At 41.1% G+C, this 14,594-nt stretch overlaps 1 protein-coding gene across 3 annotated transcripts in view; it reads left to right on the plus strand.

Annotated features, from left to right (window-relative positions):
- CCNY (cyclin Y) overlaps nucleotides 1-14,594 on the plus strand; it is a 157,250-nt gene that overhangs the window by 82,433 nt on the left and 60,223 nt on the right. For all 3 annotated transcript variants that reach the window (XM_084859225.1, XM_084859224.1, XM_084859223.1), the window contains one exon: nucleotides 2,479-2,553. In XM_084859225.1, the coding sequence (XP_084715351.1) occupies nucleotides 2,487-2,553 (67 nt within the window). In that variant the 5' untranslated portion in view covers nucleotides 2,479-2,486. The remainder of the gene's footprint in view (nucleotides 1-2,478; nucleotides 2,554-14,594) is intronic.

The following is a 14,594-nucleotide window of genomic DNA, read 5'->3' on the forward strand; positions in this document are numbered from 1 at the left end:
TTCACACAGTGGCCAACCAGATGGCTACGGGAAGCCCACCAGCAGGATATAAGTGCAACAGGACCCTCCCGCTTGTGTTTGCCAGCAACTGCCTCTGATACTGGGGTATAGCCATCATGACTAGTAGGCATTGATAGCCTTGTGCTCCATGAATTTGTGTAATCCCCCTTTAAAGCCATATAAACTGATGGTTTATCACTACATCTTGTGGAAGTGCATTCCATCATTTGACTATGCGCTGTGTGAAGAAATATCTTTTTATCTGTCCTGAATCTCCCACCATTCAGCTTCAATGGATGACCCCAGGTTCCAGTATCCATTTTCTCCACAACATACATGATTGTATATACTTCTATCATATCCCCCCTTACTTGCCTTTTTCCTAATGTTGTAACCTTTCCTCATCTGGGAGTTGCTCCAGTCCTTTGATCATTTTGGTTGCCCTTTTCTGCATCTTTTCCACCTCTACAATATTGTTTTTAAGGTGCAGAGAGCAGAATTGTGCCCAGCAGTTTTATTTTCAGTTCCTTCCATAATGGTCTGCAAGGTGAATTTGCCTATTTGCACCACAACCCTAAGATCCTTTTCCCAGTCAGTCACTGCCAGTTCAGACCCTATCGGTGTATTTGTGAAGTTAGGATTTTTTGCCCCTATGTGCATCACTTTTCATTTGCTTACATTGAAAAAGGCCTTTGCCATTTTAATGCCTGTTCCTCCAGTTTGGAAATATTGTTTTGGAGCTCTTTGTTGTCCCTTTTCGTTCTAACCACCCTAAATAGTGTTGTGTCATCAGCAAACCTAGTCGCCTCACTGCTTACTCATAACTCCAGACAATTTATGAACAAGATTATTTGCTTCCCATCAGCCTGGAGCCAAAGCGCGAGAAAATTGAGAAGAGAAATCCTCTCATACTTCCCTCTGGCATGTCTTCTCTGAGCCATATCCCCCCACCCCACCCCTGGGAACCTTTTAAAGTGTGAGAGGAACAAGAAGGACAAAACAGAGTTCTTTCTCCTTTTTACTCTTCTTCTCCATCCTCCACCTACATGTCTCAAGGAACCAGCCTGGGAACACTCACTACAGCCCCCTGCTCCAGGAGGTTGCATGACTGCTTGAGCAGATGGGCAATTGCAGTGGCTTGCCTGGAGAATCACTCCTATGGAACTGAGCCAGGGAGTCTCATTGCAGCTCTTGTGTTTGGGCTGGTCACTTCCCACTTCAAGCTGAGGGACTCCAGTGGCTGACCCTAGAGCTCAGAAATGGGGATCCAGGGTGGAGAAAGAAAATAAAAGGAGGGAAAGAGCTTTTCTATACGAGGCTGCTATTCTGCTGAATCTACTTTCAGTTTTTGTTGCAGAATTGCGATCCAGGCACTATATGAGGAGCATTTCCTTTCCTGCTTTTCTATGACATAACCTTTAGGTGGCACTGTGGTATAGCAGAATAGCACAAATACACAAGAGGAAATCATCCTTTCTTTCACTTCCACAATTAAATGCCACATTTTCCCTGCTCTAAAAAACTCACTGAAAGTGCTGGTTAGACATAGAACTGAAACTGGAGGGTCACGATGTCATCTAAAGATCCTGCAAACAACAGTGAGCACACAATAAATGCCTTGTGTAGAAAAGCCCCAAATCTGTTTTTTGCCCTGCCTTCCTTCCCCTCTCTGAAGGTTTTTCATGGTTGCTTGCTTTTGTATTAATAGCAGAGTAGTATTCCCTTACAAATAAGTCCACAAAATGTGCTATCACACTTTAAAAAACAAGTAGCCTAGCTGCCTAAACATGTCTGTGTTAGTCATTTAAGGCCTAGAATTAAATTTTAAAAGTGGCTTTTATAGAGAATTTTCAGCTGGTTCTCGAGAAGCAGTTTTTACTTACCACACGTTATTAGGCCATAAATGACATTTACAAGGCTATAATAGTACATTTGTATTCTGCAGGGGTTCAGGACAGTAGGTGTGATTTCCCCCTCCCCCTCCTTTTTGTAACCTCCCCAAAACCTTCCATTACAGGTTAGTCTCAAAGATCACAACTCTCTCCCAAGGTCACCCAATGACCTTTCTGGCTGAGTTGGATTTTGAACCCAGGGCTCCCTCCTCGAAGTCCAGTACTCTTAATTATATCTCTACACTGGCTCACCATACGGAATCTTGCCTGAATCTTGCCTAAAATGAACTCTGTTGAACTGACAATAGCTGATGTCCTTGTATCAATGATTTGCACATTATGTTATCTGTATTTATGCAGAAGCAGAAGTGATTCATGCATCTACAAAACCCACTTAAAAATAATATCCTAGAAGACTCTCTTTAAAAAGAATAGACTGTGGGAGAAGAGGGTAGAATCCAGAGTTAGGGCCGTACAGTTAGTTACGTCAAAATGGATTAATGTGTGGTTGGACAATGAAACATAAAATCTGCTGCTGACCCTAAGCAATCCACAACATTACCTCTTTTCCTCTTTTTTTTTCAAGATCTGAACATGGAGTTCAACCCTTCAGATCACCCACGGGCCAGCACAATATTCCTCAGCAAATCTCAAACAGATGGTAAGTAATCAGTTTTATTTTATTGTTGGAGGAAGGACTATTGATGGACAGTTAAAGATAAAGCTGCTAAATGTACACTTTCTAATACATCTCTGGCCTGATTGTAAGACCTTTTCTGGTAGCAATTAAGTCACTGCTTTTCGTTAGCAAAGAATTTTGGTGTGTCAGTTTTACCTTGGCATTTATAGGGCAAGTTGTCTAACACAAATGCATAAAATCAAGATGTCATCGGCTCAGGTTGTTTTGTCAACCACACTGAAGAATGGAAATTAATCATGGAAAATCATTAATCCTATACATGTTTATTTATGAATAAGTTCCAATTCAGCTGTTGGGGATGGGAGTCTTTGCATGATTTATTTTAATATTTAGGACATTAGCAAAAGAATTTGAGAATGGAGAATGATCTTGCTTCCTTTTGATCAGCAAAAACAATCTCTCCCTTAAAAAAAAAAAGTTGTTCATCAGCAATGCAAAACACTAAAGTTTACAATGGGCTTGATACAATTCAAATGTAAACATTTAAATCCCATTTTCCAAGACCATCTTTGTGCCTATGTGCTGCTGATTCTGAATTCGAGTGAGGTTTCAAAGTGAATGAATCACTGAGTTTAGGCTGCTAGATTATTTTTTTATTTAGTTTTTACTTCGAATCCTTAGTGTTTATCTGCAATTCATCTGTGTCCATTATACAGACACAATCAACTAGTTAAGTGTTTTGTAATTGATATATTGTAACACAGATTTCTCATCTAAGATGATACAAATCTTTTGAAAAGTCTGTAGAATATGATCTCACTATGTTAAATTATTGTGCTGTTATATAGCATAAAATAAAACTGTATTACAGAGTTCTGCAAAGAACTAAGAAAATTCACAAAGAATGGTCTTCTCATATACCAAAATAGTAAATCAACTTTTTAGTACAGTCTGTTATGTGTATGTGAAAGTTTGATGGCATGTAAGTTTCAATGTTGTCCTTAAAAGTACTAGTCAGTACTTACTTTTATTGTGCATTTTTTTTTGTATATAGAGTGCTTTTCAGGACCAGACATCATATTGTGCATGACTGCATTTATCATGTATTTTTTCTTGATTGGCTTGTTAAATACTACTGAGGGAGCAGGGATGAGGAATGGCACTGTGGTGAATGTTTGTTTTTACCAGCTGTCCTCCCAAACCAAGGGGTTGGATTTTCATCAGGGCCATGGTATGACAAGTTAAATCGTTATCTGGGTTCGGACAATCACGGGGGGTGTGGGGAGAAGCCATCATGGCTTCTCCCCCCACCCCTGTGCACCCACTGTTTACATAATTAACCACGGCGTGTTGTCTGAAACTGGGATGCGGCACAGCAAGGGTGGGTATGAAGCTACCCCTGTACGCCAGAGCTGCACGCCAGCTTCAAATGACATGCCAACCTGCACTGCAGCACGGATAATTATGTAAACAATGGGCACACACGCGGCTTTGTTTCCTCTGTGATCGTCCCAACACTTCCTCTGTGTGCCATGGTTTTGATCCTGATGCCTCCACAACAACTCGAGACATGTTAAATGCGACCACACATTTAGTGTAATGTGTTCTTTGTCCCTCAGGAACGCTCACTACAAACCTGTAATGTAAGCCGCTCTGTCATAGGCTGAGAGACTTTTTTGTTTGAGGGCACACCACTTTGTTAAAGGCCAAGCAAGGATTTGAAACTAAGTGCAACATACCTTTTTCATTGGACTACACAGGCACTTTGTAAATTATGCCTTATTTTAAAAACTGGGGAGAATTGCTTATCAGACACTTTTTGGAATAATTCTTCATCAAGTTAGTTTAATAGGAGAAGCTTGCCTTTGCTAAAGCTCTTGCTGATTATATTTATTCCCCAAAGTTGTGGTTGATTTATATTTAATTCTTTCAGGCTGCACACTTTAAAAATAAAACACAGACATCCTCCTTGCATTCGTTGATCAGTGGAGCTGAACATCATTTATTAGTCTGGGTTTTTACCTCCCGTGGAAATTAACAGTGTTTGCTTTAGAGTGCTTCTTGATGTAATCAGGAGAGGGAGATTCATTTGCTGTTAGATTTTTCAATCTGTAATGTTTGGGCTTGAGTGATGATAGCTTTTTTTCCAGAAGCTGTCATGTACGATAAATGGCAGCCATGTTGTCTATTAAAGGTTGGCTAGAAATACTTGCCAAAAATGGTAGCCCTCCTTTTAGTTCTCTCTGCCCCCTCCGTAACATCATGTCCTAACATCCACGGCCAGTGTCAGGTTTGAGGGCCCCTGGACAAGCTGTGCTCTGGGCCCTTCCTCCAGAGCCACCCATGGTGGAGGCCCCCCAGGAAATGAAATAGCAGCAGTTGCTGTTACAGATGTTTTGCTTGCCGCTTCTCTGCTGGGTGCAGGACTGAGCAGACGCCCTTCGCCACAACCTGCAGCCTGTTCTTGCATAGATTTACTAGGCTAGGGATGGGGCAGACAAAGCAGAGAAGTGCTCAGCAGAGCTGCTGCACTAGCTGCCACCATCTTGATTACCCCAGAATGCCTTTGGGTCCCAACATACACCATGTTGGGGCCCAGAGTATTCTGGGGTAATAAAGATAGCAGTGGTGAGTGCAAATGCTTTGCTTCATGAAGCATGGGTGAATTTTTAATTTTTAAAAGAATTTTTTTTAAGGGGGGGTTCAGCTTTAGTGGGCCCTCCAGTGTCCGTGAGCCTCAACGTTTGCCCCACCATGCCGGGTACTTACACTGGGACAGCTAACATATTGCAGTGTATGATTCTGTAGCTCTCTTCTGTATAATTGGCCATTACATGTCTGGTCAGGGAAATCCGCACCATACTGGCATGAGGACATGAGGTAAGCGATACAAGATTTTATTTATTTATTTATTTGATTAATTAAATGCTTTATAAATAAATTTATCTAGGCATTGTAAAAAACATAAGAATAGCACAAAAATACACATAAAATGCCAATAAAAACAATCAGCAATATAAAATGAATAAACATGTCTATATGACTAAAATGATAATCAGATATAAAAATAAAAATAAAAATGTATGGACTAAAATAATAAAGTGTAAACATAAAATTACTAAAATACTGAGATGACGGGGGGTATTTATTTATGGAAACATTTATATACTGCTTTCAGCCCCATTGTTTTTGGTGATGTTTACTTCTACCTTCAATCTAGAGAAGCATGGGGAAATCTGTGTGCTGTTGTTCAGTCATTCAGTTGTGTCCAGCTCTTCGTGACCCCATGGACCATAGCACGCCAGGCCTTCCTGTCCTGCACTCTCCCCCAGAGTGTGCTCAAGTTCATATTCATTGCATCAGTGATGCTATCTAGCCATCTCATCCTCTGCCGTCCCCTTCTCCTTTTGCCTTCAATCTTTCCCAGCATCAGGGTCTTTTCCAGAGAGTTTTCTCTTCGCATTAGGAGGCCAAAATATTTGAGCTTCAGCTTCAGTATCTGTGCTTCCAATGAGCACTCAGGGTTGATTTCCTTTAGGATGGACTGATTGGACCTCCTTGCAGTCCAGGGGACTCGTAAGAGTCTTCTCCAGCACCACAATTCGAAAGCATCATTTCTTTGGCACTCAGCCTTCCTTATAGTCCAGCTCTCACAGCCATACATTACTACTGGGAAAACCATAGCTTTGATTAGACGGACCTTTGTCGGCAAGGTGATGTCTCTGCTTCTTACTATGCTGTCTAGGTTTGCCATAGCTTTTCTCCCAAGGAGCAAGCGTCTTTTAATTTCATGGCTACAGTCACCATCTGCGGTGATCTTGGAGCCTAAGAAAATAAAATCTGTCACTGCTTCCATTTCTTCCCCTTCCATATGCCAGGAAGTGATAGGGCCAGATGCCATGATCTTAGTTTTTTTAATGTTGAGTTTCAAACCAGCTTTTGCACTCTCTACTTTCACCTTCAACAAGAGGCTCTTTAGATCCTCTTCGTTTTCTGCCATTGGGGTGGTATCATCTGCGTATATGAGGTTGTTGATAATTCTCCTGGCAATCTTAATTCCGACCTGTGATTCATCCAACCAGGCGTTTCTCATGATGTACTCTGCATATAAGTTAAATAAGCAGGGCAACAATATGCAGCCTGATACTCCTTTCCCAATTTTGAACCAATCGGTTGTTCCATGTCCGGTTCTTACTGTTGCTTCTTGGCCCTCATACAGGTTTCTCAGGAGACACCCCCATCTCTTTCAGAATTTGCTATAGTTTGTTGTGATCCACACAATCAAAGGCTTTAGCGTAGTCAATGAAGCAGAAATAGATGTTTTTCTGGAATTCTCTTGCTTTCTCCATGATGCAGCGAATGTTGGCGATTTGATCTCTAGTTCCTCTGCCTCTTCGAAACCCAGCTTGTACTTCTGGTAGTTCTCGGTTTGCATACTGCTGAAGGATTTTGAGCATCACCTTGCTGGCATGTGAAATAAGCGCAATTGTACGGTAGTTTGAACACTCTTTATCGTTGCCCTTCTTTGGAATTGGAATGTAAACTGACCTTTTCCAGTCTTGTGGCCATTGTTGAGTGTTCCAAATTTGTTGGCATATTGAGTGCAGCACTTTAACAGCATCATCTTGTAGGATTTTAAATAGCTCAGCTGGAATACTGTCATCTCCGCTAGCTTTGTTGCTAGTAATGCTTCCTAAGGCCCACTTGACTTCACTCTCTAGGATGCCTGGCTCAAGTTCAGTGACCACATTATCATGGCTATCAGGGACATTCAGATCTTTCCTCTATAGTTCTTCTGTGTATTCTTGCCACCTCTTCTTAATCTCATCTGCTTCTGTTAGGTCCCTGTCTTCTTTGTCCTTTATCATGCCTGTCTTTACACAAAACGTTCCCTTGAGATCTCCAATTTTCTTGAAGAGATCTCTAGTCTTTCCCATTCTATTGTTTTCCTCGATTTCTTTGCATTGCTATTTAAGAAGGCCTTCTTTTCTCTCCTTGCTATTCTCTGGAAATCTGCAGTCAGTTGGGTATATCTTCCCCTTTCTCCCTTGCTTTTCGCTTCCCTTCTTTCCTCAGCTACTTGTAAAGCCTCATCAGACAGCCACTTGGCTTTCTTGCATTTCTTTTTCTTTGGGATGGATTGAGTTGCTGCCTCCTGAACAATGTTATGGACCTCTGTCCATAGTTCCTCAAGCACTCTGTCTATCAGGTCTAATCCCTGAAATCTATTCCTCACCTCCACCGTATATTCATAAGGGATATGATTTAGGTCATACCGGAATGGTTTAGTGGTTTTCCCTACGTTCTTCAATTTCAGCCGAAATTTTGCAAGAAGCAGCTCATGATCTGAGCCACAGTCAGCTCCAGGTCTTGTTTTTACTGACTGTATGGAGCTTCTCCATCTTTGGCTGCAAAGGACATAATCAATCTGATTTCGATATTGACCATCTGGTGATGTCCATGTGTAGAGTCGCCTCTTGTGCTGTTGGAAAAGAGTGTTTGCTATGATCAGCGTGTTCTCTTGGCAAAACTCTATTAGCTTTTGTCCTGCTTCATTTTGTACACCAAGGCCATGCCTGCCTGTTATCCCGGTGATTTCTTGACTTCCTGCTTTAGCATTCCAGTCCCCTATGATGAAGAGGACATCTTTTTTTGGTGTTAGTTCTAGAAGGTGTTGGAGGTCTTCATAGAACCGATCAACCTCAGCTTCTTCGGCCTCAGTGGTTGAGGCATAGACTTGAATTACTGTGATTTTGAATGGTTTGCCTTGGATTCGTACTGAGATCATTCTATCATTTTTGAGATTGTACCCCAGTACTGCTTTTCCCACCCTTTTGTTGACTATGACTGCTACTCCATTTCTTCTAAGGGATTCTTGCCCACAATAGTAGATATGATGGTCACCTGAATTAAATTCGCCCATGCCTGTCCATTTTAGTTCGCTGATTCCCAAGATGTCAATGTTCAATCTTGCCATCTCATGTTTGACCACCTCCAGCTTACCTTGATTCATTGATCTAACATTCCAGGTTCCTAAACAGTATTGTTCTTTACAGCATCGGATTTTCTTTTCACCACCAGACACATCCACAGCTGAGTGTCCTTTTGGCTTTGGCCCAGCCACTTCACTCTTTCTGGCGCTACTTGGAAATACCCTCTGCTCTTCCCCAGTAGTATATTGGACACCTTCCGACCTGAGGGGCTCATCTTCCGGCGTCATATCTTTTAGCTTTGTGATACGTTCCATGGGGTTTTCTTGGCAAGAATACTGGAGTGGGTTGCCATTTCCTTCTCCAGTGGACCACATTTTGTCAGAACTCGCTGCCATGACCTGTCCGTCTTGGGTGGCCCTGCACGGCATAGCTTATGGCTTCACTGAGTTATGCAAGCCCCTTCGCCACAACAAGGCAGTGATCCATGAAGGGGAATCTGTGTGCAGTGTGTGACTTTTAACTTCCTTTTTCTATAGCAGTACTGTACATTTCATTGGAAGCTGAAACTAGGAAGAACCCAAATGGGGAACAGATTTCTGTGAACACTTTTGCACCACCTCCCTTCTTTCAGTGGTTTATCACTGTGTATGAAGGAAAACAATATGGCATCTTGGTACTATGTAGCCAATCAGATTTGACTCCATGGTGTGTCACTGAGGACAATCTAAGTCACGACATTGCTTTCACACTGAATGGATGGTGAAAGAGTGAGCCTGCCAGTCTGTTGCCAAGGCAAGTCGACTACTGTAGCTTGGCAAAGCAGGAAGTTTCATCTTGATTGTTTGGGGGGAGAGGGATGCATATCCTTTCACCCTTGCTTTCACATGCCCATTATAACATTGCACTAGCTTTGTTTGTCCTCTCGTCAAGTAGTGACTATGTGGTGCTGTGTTATTGGTGATGAAGCACCAGAAGGCCACCGCTATCAAGAGTCATTAAAAAAATGTGAACCATCACAAAAGTAGGGGGCTTGGGGAAAACTTCCACATCAACGTTTCACATATGATGCAGTAATTTATAGTTCCAGTGTGAGCAAGGAATGTAACATCCCAGTGATGGTTGAAATGTATGATATTGTAGACCACTGTTCTGATTTTGTGTTCTTTGCTTTCTACTAAATTCTTATGTTAATGGCCTGAGTGCGGGAAGCCACTCGAAAAAGCTTCTTTATGATAAAATGCAACTCCTTTTGTACTCCAGTGCAACTGTCCTGAACTTGTTGAGGGAAAGCATTGCTAGGTAGCGAGTACATTTTTAGGCCTGTACTTGAATGCATGGGCCCCAAATTATTTCCCAAGGCCCTGGATCCATTCCACAGAACCCTGAGTATCCATTGGTGCCAATGGAAGGTTTTTTCTCAGTTTAATTGCCATACAAGGGACAATTTTTAAGGGGATTGCAGCTGGAGAGCGAAGAGTTAACTGTCCCCTTCCCACATGCTGCAATACCGCCCCCTCCGCCCATTACAGTTTTCCCCTGCAAGGCCGATTAAGCTTTAAAAAAACTTTTCCCATTGGTTTGGGATGAACTTGCACCATTGGCGCAAATTAACCGAAGAATTTATTTTATTTGAGATGATTTGGATAAGAAATTAATTGGCTGGCTTTGCCTCTTGTAAAATTTAAATAAATCTTAGTAATTATTTCTAAATGAGTGTATACATTTCCATATAGCCTTCCTCGATTGATCAGCCACAGTTATTATTGGTATTCCATTTTTAAAAACATTTTGTATGGTATTTTATTCCTTTTATTGCTCACCACTCTGTTCAGATGTTGTAAATAAATCAAGCAAGCAACCAAGCAAGAGATGCAGATTTCATGTCAATAAATAAAATACATCTATAGATAAAAAGCAAGAGACGCAGATTTCATGTCAATTTGGGCAAGGGCCCTGAATCTTTTAAGTGCCTAGCAACGCCCATTTTTGGATGTTTATCAGTCTGGACACTCCAATCCATCACTGTTCGATTTTCAACCTTTTCCTCCATCTTTGTGGGAACTCTCTCCATATTTCAACATCTGAAAGAGTTTTCCTTTGTGAGGTGGAGGAAGGTAACCTGTCCTTTGGAACACTCTGAATTTGCTGTGAGAAGCCAGCTACACAGCTAGTAATGTGCTCACTCTTGTCATCTGTGTGGACTCAGCAAACAAGAGTAGGTTGAAGTATCCCAAGTGCCAGGATTGTGGGAATTGGGTGTGCTGAAACAAGAACAAACGAAGAGGGAAGGCACCAGAACACCGTGCAGACTGAAAAAAGCTCTGCAAGTTGGATAATTGTGAAGCCGTTTAATTGAAGCCCAACGTTTTTCCGGTTTTAAAACCTCCTTTTCAAGGACACTCTTGAAGAGCATGCTTGAACGCTTTTCGGGTTTAAAAAAACCCTTTTCAAGGCCACTCTTCAACACGTTTTGGGTTTTAAACCCCCCTTTTCAAGGCCACTCTTCAACGCGTTTTGGTTTTTAAAAGCCCCCTTTCAAGAGCACTCTTCAACGCATTTCAGGTTTTAAACCCCCCTTTTCAAGGGCACTCTTCAACGCGTTTTGGGTTTTAAAAGCCCCTTTTCAAGGGCACTCTTCAATGTGTTTCAGGTTTTAAAAACCCTTTTTCATGGCACTCTTGAACACGTTTTGGGTTTTAAAAACCCTTATTCAAGGGCACTCTTGAACGCGGTTCAGGTTTTAAAAACCCCTTTTCAAGGGCACTCTACAACAAAAACAAAAAAGATTTGTAAATAGCACTCATTAAAATCATTTTTGTTTAGGCACCTGGGAAGTTCCCTCTTTCAGTCTGCACAGTGTGCTGAAACATGCAAAGTCCCTGAAATGAGAGCCATTGAAAGATGGCCAAGGGCAAAAAAGAAGACGTAGCTCTGCTTAGTGTGTATTCCTGAGTTTTTGACATTACATCAAAACTGCTTTATTTGAACAGTGATGCTGGTTTTTATTGTTGCTCCTGGAATTCTACTAATTATGATGTTTTGTTGGTATTTTATTGATGTTATATGATGATTCCTGCTGATTTGTTGTTTTACTGTTTTGTAACTTATATTTTGTGATAACATGCTGAGTTTGAATTTCTTTACTGTTGTATTTTTCATTTTAAGCCTTGTGATTTTTTGCAGTTCAAAAGATGGGGCAAAAGTATGTAAAATAAATAGCTTGCTTTATTGTGTACAATCCATGCTTTCTGGCATTTATCATAGGCATACAGGTTCCTTTTTGTGTTGTTAGGGAGACCATGGTATGTGCATATTTCTGATGCTCTGGCTTTCAGCCCAGATCTTCACAGAAACTGGAACATTTTTTATTGTTATGCAGCCTCTCGCTCCCAAAACACTGTTTAGAATTTCTAAATTTAGGCCATGCTTGCAAAGATGTGAAATTTCATTCCCAAAATAAGACCAATAGCATTGTAGAAGCCAAAGAAGAGCAGTTGGCAAGGTAAGCTCTCATGTTAGAGACAAATTCAGTATGTATCAGAATGGCTATGCACAGAAAAGGAGAAGGTATATGGTGTGTGCTCTCATAAGCTGGTCAAAAGTAGATTGCTGCATTGTTCCAGAAATTGTTTTAGTTCTGATGGTAGAGAGAAAAGTGGATTGGCACTCTAACCAGAAATAGGTTAGAGGTTAGCCTTGCTTGCCATTTTTTGGTGGAAAGGCAGGAAATAAATAAATAGATAGATAGATAGATAGATAGATAAGCATGGATCTCATTAAGAAGCCCTGCCTTGTATTTTGACAGCTTTGTACCTTCCAACTCTATTGCTTGGAAGGGAGAGTAAGGCTACACATTTTAGGAGTACCTTCCTGCCTCTTTCTTAATAAACTGACAGTTCTAAAGAGATGGCTGCTGATATATTCCAGTTTATCTTCTATCCTGAAATTTTTCCAGGTGTACTCATGATGTCTATCAGTCTTTGGGAGGGCTAGTTTTAGGGAGGTGTGGGTGGGTTGGGAATCTTGATAGGTGGTGTTTCTCTGTGATAAATAACATAAAAGTACCCAAACTGACAGTAAATTCATAGGCTGCCAACATGTCTTCTTCCCTGTCCCTTCCAGCTTCAGAGGGCACAATTTTTAATGTTAGTGCACCTCTGCAAACTTGCTGTACTTAGAGTCATATCAACTGACTCTACCGGGCTCAGTAGCTCTCCAGGGTCTTGGGTAGAGGTCTTTCCTAACCATGCCAACCATCAGGGCTGACATCAAGTGTAGGCATGGCTGGGCATTGCTGAGGGCTCACATTCCAGCATGCGCCCACTGACAAGAGCCCCCTGGAGTTGTTCCTTCTCTTCACCATCCTGCCTCTCACTCAGGCCCAAACAATGGGTGAGAAGGAGTAGTAGATGCCACCATCTACTTGTTCACTGGCCTATCAAGCAACCAAGTGATTGCAATTATGAGAAGGAGGAGATAGAGCAATAGCAGCTAGGGCCAATGGTGGTAAGAAGGTTGAATCATTGGGGGGGGGGGGGCGAAGGGCCCTCAAAGCCCTGGAGCCAGCACTGAGGTCTCTCTGACTTCTTACATACAAAGCATGTGTTTTTCCTCCAATGCAAAGCATTATGCTAAAGATTTTATTTTTTAAAAAAAGTCTCTCCAGCCCTTCATTCCACAACAGCTCTGAAGGTAGCTGACAATTTTTTAATGTAGAGGGAAAATGCCTCCTCTCCCTTGAACATGGTATGGCAGGATTTTCATCAACAGCCCCACATGAATCCGCTTGATTGCCAGGCCTAAACCCCAGAGATTTGTTTCCTTGCCCAACTGATAAGAAATGGCTGCCATATATAAAGTTTTGCAGCATTTATAGATATTTGGGCATTTGAAACTTTGTGCCTTGAAAACTTATCTTTTTGAGTAGGAGGGGGAGTGGTTGGTTGTTTTTGAGGTAAAGTATGTTGATTTTATGTTTATCTGGGTTATTAAGGCCATTGTTATAATATTGTAATTTTGAGTTAAGTTTTATTAGAATTATTGTAATTATGTATTTTAAACTGTTGAGTTATTTCTTTTATGTACAGCACTTTGTGACAAACCGCTACAATAATAATAATAATAATAATAATAATAATAATAATATATTAAAAGGAGGCTGGAAGATTAGCAGTGGCAAAGTAATGTTGGGGCTTATACCACTAGAGCACTGAGAAAGGCCTTGATTGCTTTGGAGTTTGGACTGTCTACATTCAGAGTTGGTTTAGGTACAGCCCCCCCCCCCCCCCGTATTTGGTTGCTACCAGTACAGTTGTCAGCATCAGAAGAGAAAAAAAAAATCCAATTAGCATTTTAGGGGTTGAGGAGAAACGGAGACGACTTCTCTTTGAATACACGTAGCCCTTCTCTGAGATCAGTACCAGGCAATTCCCCTAACAGGAAGAAATGTAGCTTTTATTCCTGCACTAAATTATTTAAAAGCTATCAAAGTGCGAGAGGTTATAATTGATGTGTAATTATTAACTCAAGGATATTGCCTTTTGTCCTTTTGAAGTCTCCCACTAAAGCCGTCTCTTACACAGTGCACAAAGGAATAACTGAAAAGTATAATAACATGAAAAAATGCTTTCCCACTTTTAATGCCACCTAATTTATTCTTCCCTACACATTCATATATTAGAATGGGGAGCTGGGCTTTAAAAAAAAAGGAAATTAAAAAACTTTGGCTGCTGTCCCATAAGTTAGCCTTAAAAAAAATTGTAATCCTGTTTTAGGAAAAAAAAGTTAAGAGAAAAATTAGCAAGAGCTGCTTGTCTGAACTTTTCAACCTTCACTCTAAACCTATTCAGCTTCATTTATCCTTGTTTTTATGTCAAGCATCACATTTTTAATTAAGTGTTCCTGTCACCTAGATGAAACTGATAATTATTATGTTTGACTTTCCAGTTTTCTAAGGTCACTGTGCCTTGTGAACAAAGCAAAGTGATAAGAGATTTATCTAAGAAATCTTAAGCAGGGAAAATTCTTATGCGTGTCAGAATTTTAGAATGTTGGTAATATGATGAGTCCTGCATCAGCCATTCAATGGATTGGCATCAGTTGGTGTTTTGGAGCTGCAGTGAGCAGCAT

The sequence above is a fragment of the Heloderma suspectum genome, chromosome 5 (assembly GCF_057233095.1).
Source record: "Heloderma suspectum isolate Gila_16-S chromosome 5, 16-S_ref, whole genome shotgun sequence".
In the NCBI taxonomy this organism is placed as follows: Eukaryota; Metazoa; Chordata; class Lepidosauria; order Squamata; family Helodermatidae; genus Heloderma; species Heloderma suspectum.